This window comes from Cygnus atratus, chromosome 1, assembly GCF_013377495.2.
Source record: "Cygnus atratus isolate AKBS03 ecotype Queensland, Australia chromosome 1, CAtr_DNAZoo_HiC_assembly, whole genome shotgun sequence".
Lineage (NCBI taxonomy): Eukaryota > Metazoa > Chordata > Aves > Anseriformes > Anatidae > Cygnus > Cygnus atratus.
Genome location: NC_066362.1, coordinates 16832130 through 16847991, shown reverse-complemented (window position 1 = coordinate 16847991; position 15862 = coordinate 16832130). Strand labels below are relative to the sequence as shown.

The window sequence follows — 15862 nt, the reverse complement described above, 5'->3', positions numbered from 1 at the left end:
GGGAAGATCCTTGTTGGCTCCTCAAGACCTCTCTTCTAATTAACCTATGCTACAAATATTCCCTCTTGTGGTATTTATAACTTTCTGAAGTTTGTAAACCTGTGAAAGAAGAATTTTGCAAATGTTAAAAAAAAAAAAAGTATTCTGTTATCTAAAATTCTTATTTCTTTTGTGCTTACTGGTAGAGGAAAAAGCAAGTAACAGAGTTAAAGAAAAACATGTCAAACTCATAGAAGTCATGGAATATTTCTCAGGGCAATATGAAAGGACAGTGGTTGAGATTTAAATTCCTCTACCATGCAATTTAATTGGCGGTATCTGCTTCCAAATTTGGCATAACAGCTCTTCAAAAGACCCATGTTGTTATATATAGCACCGACAACTTTTTAGAATACATTTCCAATACAGTTCTCTACTGGCTTCTGCAGAAAAACGTGTTCCACTATTCAGCTCTCCTACCTATTCCCCCTCACACCTGTGGGTTCTGCCTCATTACTCATCCTTCCAGTTTTTGTTACATTTCCTCACTAATTCCTTGTGTAACTGATCATCTATATTAAGCGAAAGGCAAGCTCTGAAAAGGTCACAAGGAACTGAAAACCAGATTGTTTTACCTCAACATATCTTCAGCAAACAGCTGATGTAAAACACCTTATTTCTAACCATTATTCTTGACAACATTAAGTATATATTCACATATGTCAAAGTATGCACAAGAACACAACAGAATTAATGATAAATATAAAAAAAGTCATGCTTTGGAGTGCACTAAATTCCTCAATGCTCTGCTCTAATAGCTTTCAACATACTTTTAGTGAACTATGCTAACCTACTTCACAGCTGAATGGTTGTAATAACTAGTTCAGACTCCAACATATAATTAGTTTCACCTTACAATACAAAAGGTTAAGACTTTATAATGTCACAAGGGCTCAAAACTTGCTTCACTCTCAAATCTTTGTGTTAATCACCTGTACTTATTCTGCAGAGACTAATTTCTAATTGCCCTGCAACTACAACTAGGTCTGACAGGATTTCTTCCTCCAAAAATAATCATTAAAATTTAAAATAAAATATTTCAATTACAGCCTTCACTAACCATCAAGACCTGAACTTATTAGATAATTCTTACTTTTTTTTAAGGGTTCGAGAATTCTAAGTAGAATAAACTTGTTTATAACATGAAAATAGAGAAAATAAATGCACTCAAAATGTATAAAAATAAAGAAAAAAGGCACTGAACAAATTTAACTCGAACTACCACCCCATACTTACAGGAAGAAAGGAGAAAGAGATCATCGAGTTTCTGAAAAACATGTTTAACCCCTAGGAATTAAATCCCACTCATTTTTCTCTCTCTGTTCTGAATGCAGACAATAAGATATAATTTGGCAAGTTGTTTACCTTAAAAAGTAAGTCCTGAAGTAATGTTTTCTGTGGATACACTGAAAAAGTGATATTGAATGAAACTAAGGATTGGTCCTACTTGCATTCTTAATATGCAGATTAAAATCTCCAGATGTTGCTGTATCCACACCATACACCTGTAGCATCTTTAATTGTCTACAGTATAAAGTAGATTACTACAAATGTACATTCTAGAATTTTCAATCACGTATAGCAATGTGATGCTCTGATGCATATTGTAACAAACCTATTCCATTTCTAATTGCCATACACAGCCACAGTACTGACAGCTATCTGTTCAAAATATTACTCACTTATGGTGTGCTAAAAAGAACACAGATGTCTTTCAAGTAGGCGTTAAGTAGTGTGCACTTCCAAAGCAAAGTTAACCAAGTTCAACATCGCTCAGTGTTATTTTAATTTTAAATCTCTTCCAAAATACTACGGGTACTCCATAGCAGTAAATCCATAATCAATCTGAAAAACCTTTCTTTCTGATTTCAATTATTTTAATTACATGTGGGAAAGGAATATAAACAGTATTGGTGAATGCCATCTGGTGTATTACAAATGCTGCTGTATGCATACAGAGAAGGAAACAAAATACTAGATATAAATACATTAACACAAGTATGTTATTAATTAAATATAATGTATAAATATAATATATACAAATATTATATATGCCCTTCAATATGTGATATTTAAAAATATATATACACACATTATGTACTTGCACATATGCACACAAAAACATACCATATCACTTTTCCTACTCAATCCTGTGGAAATATTTTCAAATTTCAAAGAACAAAATTTCTTATCTACACATCATAGATTTTTAAAATAAATAAATAAATAAATAAAATGGTTTAAGAGGAACACCGTCATTATTTTGCTTTGACTTTTTGTTAGCCCTGAAGTGGTCAAGCAGTTGGACTGGATGATCTTTGAAGGTCCCTTCCAATTGCACTATTCCATTCCATTTCCAGGGGCAAAAAATCAAATGTGTTTGCAACTCTCTAAGCTAAGAACCTTGGGAAATTGATGCCCTCTGGATGTAACTTTATGCACTACGTAATACATCGCATGTACCTTCACTACAGTTATCATTAATAGGAATACTCTCTATTTTGAAAATTCAGCCTTTATAAGACTTAGCTAAACAAAGTCCACATCATTTGCTTTACATAGATGATGACTGAATAATTTTAAAAGATGAGGAAAGCTGAAGAGGGAAAGCAAACAACCTCTTACATCATCACTTAAGAATGCAAGCCAAACTGGGGGGAAATAAAAATGTCAATAAGTTGATAACACTGACTGCAGCCAAGCACAAATATAGGCGCAGTGTTTCTCATCTTTTCAGGTGAAACAAGCTGTTTGCCAGCACGGATCTATAAAACCATCAGAACCATTTACAAAAGCAAATGGAAAGTTTTGACACAAAGTCTCCATGTGTTGTTTGTTTGTTTGTAATAAAGTTTTATCATTCTTATCAGAGCTTTTAAATGTTTCTCGAACCTGGAAATTACAATGTAAATTCAATAAACTTAATTCAGGAGAAAAAGAGTATGCATGCACAAGAGCAAACACACAAGTGGGCTGGAGCATACAGTCTGCACAAATTCCATAGCATGTTCCACAATTACTCCAAAAAGCTCCCTGTAAAATATAATATCTTTCAACCTTTGTAATTATTAAGCCTGACTTCTGAAAGCTTAATTTCCTACACAGTACAAATGAATTCTACAAAGTGTTGTAGTCCCAGCTTCCAACCAGAAAAATATCTTGTTTTTCCTACATAAGATGATGGAAAATGCAACACCTTTTTAAAAGCAGGTACTGATTCCCAGGCTGTGTTATAAAAGTATCCATAGTTTCAGAATCAGAGGCCTAATCTTTTCATGGAATGGCTGAAGTTGGAAGGTACCTCTGGAGGCCATCTGGCCCTACCTGCTCAAGCTTGCTTTTACTGGACTATGTAATCAAACCTCAATTTTACACAAGTGTTATAAACTACAGGGACTGTTAAAGTAGCAGTAGAAGAAGTGCTCAGAGTATGTTTTTGGGTTCTGGTGTAAGCCAGACAATAGCTCAAATGTGGATAAGAGCTAGAAATCATGAACATGGATGCTTACAATTCCAAAAGCTAATGCTGTAAATTTTATGTAGCAGATTTTTATTCTAAAGCATAGTGATAGCACAGGATATTTTGTATAAAACATAGAGAACAATGTGTTATACATAAGTATTCAGAACCAATTACATGCAGATTTGTTCTCTTTCCGAAAATAGTACTCAGTGACAGGCTAGAAAACTGCATTATTGGCTTCCAAAGAGAAAAAGGCTCCATAAGAACTTCTGAAGAAAGCTGTCATGAAAAAAAAACAAACATTAGTCCTTGGGATAAATCCTACTGATGCCCTCCATTTCTCTTTACTCAAAGTCCTAACTGGCTTATTATAAACCTAACATATTTGTTTGCTGGGCCAGAAGTTCCCCCCACCCCGTTTTAAGAGCAGTCAGCAGTAGATGACTAAAAGACAGGGTAAGGATACAAGCAAGGTAAGCCTGCAGTGATATATTTGCAGCATGTTTTCAAAGTTTCCAGTTTGTAGCACTGAGACTTCCCTAACTCAAGGTGGTATCTTTGTAATTGAAGTTATTTAAATACTTCTCATCAACCAAACTTCAAACAGTTCAGGTTTTATATCCACATAAAATGTTTTCCATCCTTTGAAAAGTAGCTCCCTTAACCACTCTGTATTTGAAGCCTTAGCAGCTTTATCAGATGCTATCTAGGTCTTGCATCAGAAAAGATGGAAAGCAGTGACTTCCTATTCACCTTTTTCATGCAGCTCATCATTTTAGAGACTTCTGTCCCACACAACATCCATGTCTCCAAATTGGAGATGCACAGATATGACAGATAGACCAGCAGATAGGGAATTGGCTGGATGGTTGCACTCAAAGAGTAGTGGTCAATAGCTCAAGGTACAGGTTGAGTCCAGTAATGACTGGTGTTCCTTAGGGGTCAGTATTGGGAGTGGTATTATTTAATATTTTTGTAGGTCTTCCCTGAGCCTCCTCTTCTCCAGACCAAACAGTCCCAGCTCCCTCAGCCGCTCCTCATAAGACTTGTGCTCCAGACCCCTCATCAGTTTCATAGCCCTTCTCTGAACAAGTTCCAGGGCCTCGATGTCTTTCTTGTAGTGATGGGCCCAAAACTGAACACAGTACTCGAGGTGTGGCCTCACCAGAGCAGAATAAAGGGGACAATCACCTCCCTGGTCCTGCTGGCTACACTATTCCTGGTACAAGCCAGGATGCCGTTGGCCTTCTTGGCCACCTGGGCACACTGCTGGCTAAATAATCTGTCTGAGGTCAGATCACCAATACCCAAGATACAGTCCTTGACTACTCAGATTAAATCTACCCAGGCCCATATAGAAAGATTATAGCAGTTATGCTTTTTTACATTTTAACTATTCCAACTGTTGAACAGACAATAGCAGACATGCTTCAATTAGTGTTACATCACAATAATGGGACTAACAAAACAATTATGTTAATTACATTCCAACAGTGAGTAGTTACAACACCTTCATTGCATGAGTTGGTTTATTAACTTCCTGGGATGGTTACATTGTTCAATAAAATGTATTTTTTTCCTTCAGGTACTAATAAAGCCTTCAAAGACTTCTATGAAGAAGCGTTTCAAACAGGACTTTGAAGATCTGAAGTTCCTTTGGAAAAGGAAGAGTAACAAAACAGCACTATATTGTATATGTTTTTCCCTCAGAAAAAGTCTTTTTATTTACTTGAATGATTCTATGATTCTAAGCCTGCCCTTAATGCTATTCATCCTTAAGAGTAATTTACGTGTATGCTCTGTAAGAACACTGTCTTGAATTGAGAAAGGTTAAAGCTGCTTATAGAAAAATTTCTAGACTCTTGTTCTACTTAAAATTGTCTCCTTCATTTTAAGTTTAAAACAACATTTACTCTATCAGATTACATAAGAAAAATAGAAGCAGACATCTGAGCATGAATACAGAAAATACCCTAAATAGAAGCTCCTGTTGTGACCATACTTACACAGAAGAATTTAGTCTCACATATGACACACAGATAAACAAAGAGAAATACCAGTTAGGGACATTATTTGATAAGTAATTACTACAAATGCTAAGGCTGTCCACTTCTCATTAGAAAAAAAGCTATGTTATAATCCTGAATAGGCCCAAATGCCCGCCTTGATTGCCAAACCTGCTTCTCACAAAATGTCTCATGTTTATACATTCACTATTTATACCTAAAGTTGAAAAGATTTTAATTTTAAATTGTTCATAGTAAGAAACAGCCTTATGGAAGCGTATGATATTGAAAAGAGTAAGAGAAATCCCAAAGTATCATATATCCATCAGAAAAGCAGTCTTCACTCAATAATAAACTCGCTGTCAGCAAGACAGAGCAGTCTGTCTGCAGTCATCAGAAGCCATCCCTATAATTTTATGTATTATCATTCATAAAATTTTACAACTCAACTTGAATTTTTATTCTAAAATAAAAAGTTGTTACTTCTATAAGTAATTTAAAGCACAATTCTGATGAAGCAATCCATTCCCAACCTTTTTCTTTTCCTTTTTCTTTAAACTAGTCACAGTTTAAAGAGAAGAAAAAAAGACTATGTTTTCTCATTCTCAGGATACAACTTGGACAAGGCACTGTCATAAAATGAACAATCTACATTTCTGGAAATTACTAAACAGCTATTACCATATAGAAGTTCTGTCTCACAGATGGAGTTACAGTGCTAGTAACTGCAGGAACAAATATGTAGATGAATATGCAGCTCAAACGTTAGGAGAGCTACATACAGAAATAACAACTGCTAGCATTCTTGACAGGACTCCCACATTTCTAGAACTTGCATTTCTGCTGTCATCAGGATCTGTTTCAACAGGAACTGGAGCATGACTGCAGTACTGTCTTTCAATATCAGCTATACAATGTGCGTAGAGACTCTCTTAGTGGAGGTGGCTTGGAAGACTGACCCACCAATGTCCACATTTTCCCTGAAGACACCATATTTGGGGTGCCACGTTCAGCTGAGGAAGGTGGGAAGAAAGAGTACCTTCTTAATTTACCTAAGCTAAATGGTACGTTGGGCTGAAGCATATCCAGAAATCCTAGACGAGCTATCATTTGGTGCTCGCAGGTAGACCCTGTGGTACCTGTGATAAAGAAATTTGACTGGTGCATGAAAGCACACATGCAATACACACAAGGTCCACCAGGGAGGTGATCATCCCCCTGTACTCTGCTCTGGTGAGGCCGCACCTCGAGTACTGTGTTCAGCTGTGGGCCCCTCACTACAAGAAGGACATCGAGGCCCTAGAACATGTCCAGAGAAGGGCTATGAAGCTGGTGAGGGGTCTGGAGAACAAGTCCTGTGAGGAGTGGCAGAGGGCACTGGGGTTGTTTGGTCTGGAGAAGAGGAGACCCAGGGGAGACCTTATTGCTCTCTACAACTGCCTGAAAGGAAGGGGTGGGGAGCTGGGGGTCGGCCTCTTCTCACAGGTAACCAGTGATAAGACTAGAGGGAGTGGCCTCAAGTTGTGCCAGGGGAGGTTCAGGTTGGAAATGAGGAGACATTTCTTCTCAGAAAGAGCAGTCAGGCACTGGGACGGGTTGCCCAGGGAGGTGGTGGCGTCACCGTCCCTGGGGGTGTTCAAGGACAAGTTGGACATGGTGCTTAGGGACAGGGTTTAGTGAGTGATATCAGTGGTAGGGGGATGGCTGGACCAGATGATCTTGGAGGGCTTTTTCAACCTTAATGATTCTATGATTCTATGATTGTATAATGAGAGAGATAAGAGGTAAATGCTGACACTTGCATGCATATTACTTATATATGTATATCTTGGCTAATAAGCCCCATATTCACAGACAACACATCTGCAATTTATCACAACCATAAACTGGCTAGCTAAAACTAGTTCAGCTATGAATGCCTAGCTACTTCAATGAAATGCAGACATGATCAAGACACTTGTCTTGCAAGAGTTTAATGAAAAGAAAGAAAGCTATCATTGACCTCTTTTTTTTAAAAATAGCCCTTTGAAAGGCCCTGTGAGGAATTTTCAGAAGTACTTGTACTAGTTATTTCTGTATGGACTTCTCAACTTCCTGAGCTGAGATATCTTAAGATAAGTATCAGTTCCCACAGACCTTTGAAAGATTTTCCAAACAGCACTCCATCCATCCATTTATAGCTCAGACCTGAGGCACAGGTTAGCAACAACTTTCCATAACTCAGAAGCAAGAGACAACTCTCCAGGAACCTCCTGGCAGACTATAAATCTTACTATTTAATCAGCCACAGAGATAGCTAATATACACCTCAGTACAGTACAGTTCCTGGAAATGAATTATTTCCCCTTTATTCTAAAAATTTCCAGGCCCTGATAAATAATGATATTAAAATTTTATTGCTATTTTTAATACATCTGGTTAGGTCATTATGCAATGCATATATTTCCCCTTTGGTTATTTTATTACCATTACACTTGAACATAAAATGAAGAACTATACTCAATTTTATACACGAATATCACGTTTTCAGGTGGCACAGATCAGTGTGAACTTTTTACTTGAATGTTAATGGGACTCTGTTGAGGAAAGTGTTATAAGAGATGACATAATAATGAAAAAAAGCTAATTAAGACAGATGGAATGGAATGTCTACATAATTGACAGGAAATAATACTTGTGGGATAAGTTCTAGTTTTCTCATGTCCACAGCCATTATTCCTACAGAGGAAAATGTAGAAGTACTCACACATCACCTACAGTTTATAAGTGTTCTAAAGAAGACTGGCTTTATCACAAGCTGGGTGGACTGACACCCCAAACACTTTTACCTTTTGATTCTTCAACTAGAAATGCAAGACAAAGTAGTTTGGGTAATTAAACAGGTAGAAAAAACTACAAATACGTTACTTGCAATATGAATGTTCCTACCAAAATATTGTTACTTACATTAATTATAGATCACAAATGTGAAAGTCTCAAATAATGTGTTAAAAATTATCAAGTGTGATTTTTTTAGACATATTTTGCACGTGGCCATGCACACTCAAGAATTCATTTTTATAAATCAGTATTAGAGTATTTTGAAAGAATACAGGCTGGAGACAACCTGGCTGGCAAGGACTTCTGTGAAAAGGACCTGGGAATCTTGGCAGACACATTCAGCATGAGCCAGAAGTGTGCCCTGGCAACAGACGCCAGTATATCAAGGGAAGTGATCATTCCCACTGAGCACTTACTGTGGAGTTGGGCAGGAACCTCTGCAGACCATCTAGTCAAACCCCTGCTCAGAGCAGAATTGCCTGTAACAAAGTGCTCAGGCCACAAGCAGTTCAGTTTTGATATCCAAGGATGAAAACTTTACAAACTCTCTGAGCAAACTGCTCCATCACTTTTTAAACATTAAAAAAAAAAAAAACAAAACTTCACTGTAAAACAATTTTTTTAATTCCAAAACCACATTTAGAATACCACTTCCAGTTTTAGGGACCCCAATGCAAGAAAACCATCAACAGACTGGAGCAAGGGCAGAGGTCTGCCAAGGTGCTGAGGGGGATCAAGTGCATTCCCTACGAGGGGCTGAGGAAACTAGAGTCCTGGAGAAGGTTTCAGAGGTACATAACAGCAGCCTGCTAAAACCTATGTTATCAAGATGACAGAGCTTAGTTTTCTAATAGCAGTGTGTATCAGGAAGATGAGAGACAAGCAGCATAAGTTGAAACAAGAAATGTTCCACCTCACTGTAGGGAGAAACTTCAACCAGAGGACAAGACAAGCACTGGAACAGGTTACCCCCACAAGGGGATTGTACAGTCTCCATCCTTGAATGTTTTCAAGACCAACTGGACAAAGCCCTTAGCAACCCCATCTCAGAGCTAAACCTCTTTTGAGCAGGACATTGGACTAGATGACCTCCAGAGGCCCCTTCCTATCTCAATTATCCTATGAGCTCATGATTTTGGAAGTTGTCATTTGTTTTCCTGAAATAAATATGGAAAGCTGCAGGGAGTTGTAATCCTTCTGGCAGAAAAGTGAAAGAAAAAAAATGTAGCACATAGCCATGAAACACTGAAGAAGAAACCCATTACTGCATACAGTCATCCAAAATTGACCGCTGTGAGACACTATAAGAAGCTAGCGATTAACAGATTAACAAACATAACAGAAAGACAATTTTTGATTAAAAAAAAACTCCAGTAATCCTATTTAAAACATTTTTCAATCAAGTATGTTTTCTAGCCTGATAAGTGCTAGCCTGATGTATGTGTAGCCACTCAGGAGACTATAACTAGACAGAACAAACTATGCAAAGTAATTTGAGAATTCAAAATAGATTAAACTACTGTGCAATATCAAATATTAACTGCTGAAAAAGTTCTGCAAAAGAAAAATGAGAAATATTATTTCTGCCTGGAGCTGAAGACACATGCATAGACACCCCTGAAAAAACAAAGCAGCTTGACTTAATCTGCTAAAACAACAGATGATTTGACCAAATTTTTTATGTCTTCTTTAGACTGAGAACTGCAAGAATGTCACAAAGCAACTATCATGCTGCTCAACGCACACACTGTTGCTTATTCCACAGGTCCCTGTGGTTCAAATATGTGCTGTTATATTTTAAATACAGTCACATTAGAAGAAAAGGGGTAGGGAGATGAGTGAGGAAAGGAGAAGTCGTAGATACTATCAGTAGCAAAACTACACCTAGGAAAACATATTTCTTAATAACAGCCTTCACACTTCTGGAATCAAAAAAATGACGCTGTCTGGATGGGATGAAAAAAATAAATGAGTTTTCTATTAAAAATAACAAAGGACTACAAATACATTCATTTTTGCATTATTCTCTTATGCTCAGGAAGGACAAACTTGCAAGAAAGGTACTGACAAATGGACCCTAATTGTTATCATAGTATATATCCTTTAAACTTATCCAGTCCCGGTAGGCCAACATCAAATGGAAAGCCTATATTCATCAGTATATTATGGTGATTCTACACAGATTCTTAGATTGCAGTTATCACCACAACATCACACATTCCTCTTCTCTAAAATTCTTGCACCATTTATTCAGGCATCTCAGACAAAATGTAAGTAGCCACACATGTGTCTCTTGCAATATATTTTCACAGAAAACAAGAAATATTAGCACTGAGCTTGTTTAGGATTCCCCTTGTTTTTTTATGTCTGTTTTTGTCTTTGTTACGGCTTTGTGAGAGAGAAGCGGTTTTTGCTGGTTGACTGTAAAGATATTCTATTATGCATAGTAGATCAAATGGAAAAATACTAAGGGAGGAGTCAGAAACAATTTTAATGACTATTTCCAAGAAACAATCAGCAGCAGCTTTACTGAGTAGCAGAGAGACCTACAGAGGATGTTCTAGGTTACTGTATATCGGCAGCATGCTTGACAAATTGAGAATCTACAGCATTTAAAGTAAATCCACATCTCAGCTGCCGTGAGCCTGCCTTGGCCCTACTGTGTAGTTCTACTCATGTCTTTGCTATGGTACTAGTTCAAGGTATTCAGCCCTTGAACTAACCAGTGCTTTTGTGTTTAGTTGTGTGGTTCAGCTCTGTGAATCAGCTCACAATAGCCCTCAGCAAGAGATCAGACTGGAAATCAGGTGCAGGAAGGTGCACAGGTTTATTATAGTTTGATATGAATCAGTTTATGAACTCTGGGCATGGTTTAATGCTAAATTTAATGATTCCAGGTTGCCTTGAAAAGGGTGGTCCCACCGACCCCATACCCACACAGTCCTTGACTCCTTCCAATGAATGGATCTTGCAATATCCAGAATGCAAGTCAGCTCAGTAAAACAGTCTTTTCCCTCTTTTTTTTTTTAATCCCTTCCCCTCAACATGCTCACTTCTAGTTGGCTTAGTTCTCCCAACCAACTCATTCTGCACCATGACCCCTCCATTTGACCAGCAAAATGGTGTCAACACAGAAGGAAACAAAAGAGTAGAATGCGAGGGGAAAAAAAGAAGCAAAACCTTTCATTTCAGCAGCACTCTGCAGTTGCAGTGAATTAACTGTAACATCATTAGTCACACCACTACCATAATCTTTCAAGCCTGCTTTTGATAGATGAGTGCATCTTTGAATACATCCAATTGATAATCATTCCATTAATGCAAGAGCTTAAATTTTTATCAGTGCAGTTTAATTCCATTACAATTATTTTCAATAATTTGTTTATCAGTACTTGATGTTTTTGTATGAAAACAGAGTTTTAAGGAGAAATGATGTCATCTCTGAATTTCTTTTTCCAGAAGAAAAGCAAAGCAGCAGCCCTACAACAGAAGATGTTCCAGAAACAGGAAAAATTGTAGAAAATGTTGGAGAGGGTTTCCATTTCTTTACTTGTCTTTCTTCAAGAAGATTTCAAGTTCTGACTTTTAGTTTGATATGTGGTCAAATATTTTGAAATGCTGTTTTGAGAGATTGAAAGATGAAAAGCAGCACGGGAATCAATATGACAAAAGGAATATGTTTTTCAATGATGCTCCACATAAAATTGAGCTAGCATTCACTTGACCTTTAACCAGGAGAAATACATTTAAGATATCCTCAAGGAAGTTTAAATCTTCTGTTTCTCAACTCAATATCATAACAAAAACAAATTTCACTAAGAGTTTAATTTCACAAGATACCTTAGCCAATGAAACATTCACATTCAAACATACATGACAGGCAAGAATACATCAAAGCACTCTACAATGAAAGAAATATCTACCAAAAAAAATGCTATCAAAATAAAGAACCTGGGTAACATGAATTTAGCTTCACTAATAACTACAGCTTCATTTCATATGAATTTTTATTGTTACTCACATTTCATGATGATTTACTAATGATTGGAGGTAGTCACTTTCCACACACACAAATTCAACCTCCATGGTCTTCACTACATTAAAACCACTTGGAGAAATAAACATTTAAATTTTCAAACACTTGACTAAAGCATTTAAAAAAATAAGAAAATTACATGGGCCTTACCAAAAGGACTGAATCGATTAAGTACTGTAGAAGCACTTTTCCATTACCTCATCGTTTAAGAAAATGTTAAGAATAAATTAACCAGAGTTTTGCTATCCCTGTAACAATTTCTATTGTCACCAGAATAATACTGAAACAATTTCAAAGCAAAGATCTTCCACATTATATGAGTAGCTCATTTGAAAGCAGGGAATAATCAGAAAGAGATGGTATGAATATCACTTAAAAAAAGAAAAGAAGGAGCAGCAATGTGCTAAATAGTTGTAACCGTAATTTATTTCCTAATCAGCTCACTGAAAACAGCAAATGAACCCTGACTGCAACCATCTGCCTACTGAACATTGCTAACATTCTTTGTTGCCAGTGCAAAAGAGAAATCAACACCTTTCAGAAACTTTCACATCTCTATCAAAGGTCGACTTTGGTCCCATCACAATCCAGAAAGTCACACTGATTATTTTCTTGCATATATTCTGACTTTCAAAAGTCAGATTATGTTTACTTTTTAGTAAGATTCAAAACGTTCATCTCAAATGAGACAGATCTGAAAAACAGGTATTAGATACATACTATTTTTGATGCCTACAGCAACAAAAAGCCTATAAAACTTAATTCAGTAACTTCTTTGTGAAGTCTGAAGGATCTACTTTACCATGCATCAACACTGCAGCATAAAGTGTTTCAAAATGCTAAATATCAAATACAGATGTTTGGACTACCATTTAATCTATGCTAGATTGTATTGAATCGTCCTTCACTTAAATACAAGATGTTCAGCTGCATATTTACTATTTCTTGTATATCCTTCTAATCTTTGCGAACTTATGTACCAACTAGTACGTAGACACAAATCCTCCACTTGAAGCACTTAAAAAATTGCATCCACAGTTACAGCTTCCCCATGCCAAAAAAAAATCAGGCAACACTCAGTGAAGTAGCAGAAGTATCAAGACTCAAACAGATGTTTTAAAATATGAAGATAATTTCAGAAACTAACAAGACGGCAGTTGTTAAAAGGTCGCTATATCTATCACTTGAAAATGATTAAATATAGAAGCCAGCTTTTCAGAACCTCAGCAGGACTATTTTAGTTGGAGACTTACGTAAATAGTCTCCACAATTGGTGACTGAGCTGTGTAACATGCCTCTAGAATTGGAGATTTTGACTCTGATCTAGCACATCATACTGCAATGAAACATGTAGACGTTTTGATGAATAAAACAGTTGAGCAACATCTTCTTTTCTAATACTATGCCAAACTTGCAGCAGATTTCTCCAATGGGAAAATGTACTTCTCCCCTGTTTTTCATAGAAGTATTCTTTCTCAACAACCTTCAAGTAGTTCAAAGCCATGACATTAATCAGTTATCTCCACTACTTACAGACAGGAAAAATCAATTTACCTGAATGCCATCAAGCAACTTGCTCATGCACCAATAACTGTCAGCTTCTATGTTCTGCAGCACTTCTTCAGGCAGACTGGAAACATCAAAATTTTCCACTTCTTCTTCTTCTGTTTCAGGAAAAGAGAGAGAGAAAGACAAGTCAATGAAGTGCACAGAATAAATAAAGCAAGGATGAGGAAAATAACTGAAAACAAAGACAAGCACCACTTATCTTCTAGTCAGAAACTTCAACGCACGTTTACTTAAACAGTGAATAAATGAATAATTTATTGCTCAACTGTGTCATCTAATGGCTTTAAATGTTAATGAATACTTAATTTCTTGCAGACTGTGAAAATCTCAAACCATGCCTGGTTAACCAGAATTAATATATAATAAATTGCTTCATTCTAGACACTTTACACCTGGAAGAGGATTATCAGAAGCCCTCATACTATGTATGAACAATCTCAGCAGAACATCTATGTTTGCATCATATGCAGTAAAATATGTTGCACGCTTTAACAGAAGAAACCCCCAAAATAAACCTTATAGAAAGCCAGCAAAATGATTTAAAAGCTGACTATAGCTTTTCAAGGATCATTTGTTTGTTTCCAGGTAAGCATTTGGAATCTGAAGGAAATCAGACCAAAGGAAACAGACTATTTTTTCCCTCCAAAAAAAGATTCTCAATACTGGAAAAACATAGAACCCTCGAGGCTGTCTAACTCACGGAAATTGAGTCTTTCTGTTGTCACAACAAAAGAATATTTAAAAAAAGAAATCTTTAATTGCTATGAATCAGAGTTTTACCACTTAGGCCAGATCACTTAATTTTAAAACATGGCATCTGAATTAATAAAGAGTATGATATACTAAAGAAGGAATTACTTCCTTTACACAATTGCAAGACAGGATAGGATAAGCACTAAGAGAACCAAGACTAGGTATTACCTTACAACTCCTCTATTCTCTATCTCAAATCTCTGCAGTATGTTGTTACAGAAGCCTACGGACATCTTTAGGTTATCACATTTGATTACAAACTTAAAGCACTTACTATTCAATTGGCGATAGCCATGAGCAGTCTAACATACAAGTGATTTTACCACTATTCATAGATTATCAGAAGCAAGGCGTTACCAATGTATTCTGGCGTGCACTGCCTGAGGGATCATTGTTTTTGGAATATGAAATGTTAATAGCTATCGGATGAGGAGATTAGATTGTGCTAACAAAATATTAGTTAAGATATTGGAAAACCTGCTGAGTGGAAAAAAGGATTATAGCAGGGACCCCATAAATAAACACACACGATGATCCCAGAGGTACCAGGACTACAAACAAGGCACCAGTGATCAGTTACTGGTTATTAAAGGAATGCCACCTTTGCATTGCAGTAGTTTTAAAAACCCAGACTGCAACAGAAGACCAACAAACAAGTATCCAACGCATCTAAGATTCCTATGTAATAAACTCAGATATAACAGAGACTTGCAAAACAGTGAAGACCAAGTAGTAGACTCAATATCAAGCTTTTTAATAACAGATCCTTTCACAAGTAAGAAACTCCTTACCCCACTTTAGCAGCATATTCTCAGAAAAAGAAGGGCAAAAGCCCCACAAATCATCATCCTCCTCCCAGCAAAAGAAAGCAAATTCTGACAATTCTTTGGGAGAACGTGATCAACACTGTCTGTACCTGGGAGGTAACAATCCCTTCGACATCCTTCTCCTCAGTTCCCATCCCCTTCTTTACTAGGTTGCCTTCATTGACTTGTGTTTATTTCAATCCAAACCCTTCAGAAAAATACATTAAAAGAAAAGTCTGGAGTATTACAAAAGCCAAAAGGTTTTTTTCAGGTAGAGATGCTCAAAAGTGCAACGGAGATAACAAGAAGGCAAACAGATGAGCAGTAAGAAAAAAGATTATATATTAAAGAAACTAATATATATATACAC

At 36.7% G+C, this 15862-nt stretch overlaps 1 protein-coding gene across 3 annotated transcripts in view; it reads right to left on the bottom strand.

Moving 5' to 3' along the window:
• The window catches only part of TBC1D22A (TBC1 domain family member 22A), a 174696-nt gene that overhangs the window by 97130 nt on the left and 61704 nt on the right, over positions 1–15862 (bottom strand). For all 3 annotated transcript variants that reach the window (XM_035549298.2, XM_035549299.2, XM_050708281.1), the window contains exon 9: positions 13919–14028. In XM_035549298.2, the coding sequence (XP_035405191.1) occupies positions 13919–14028 (110 nt within the window). The remainder of the gene's footprint in view (positions 1–13918; positions 14029–15862) is intronic.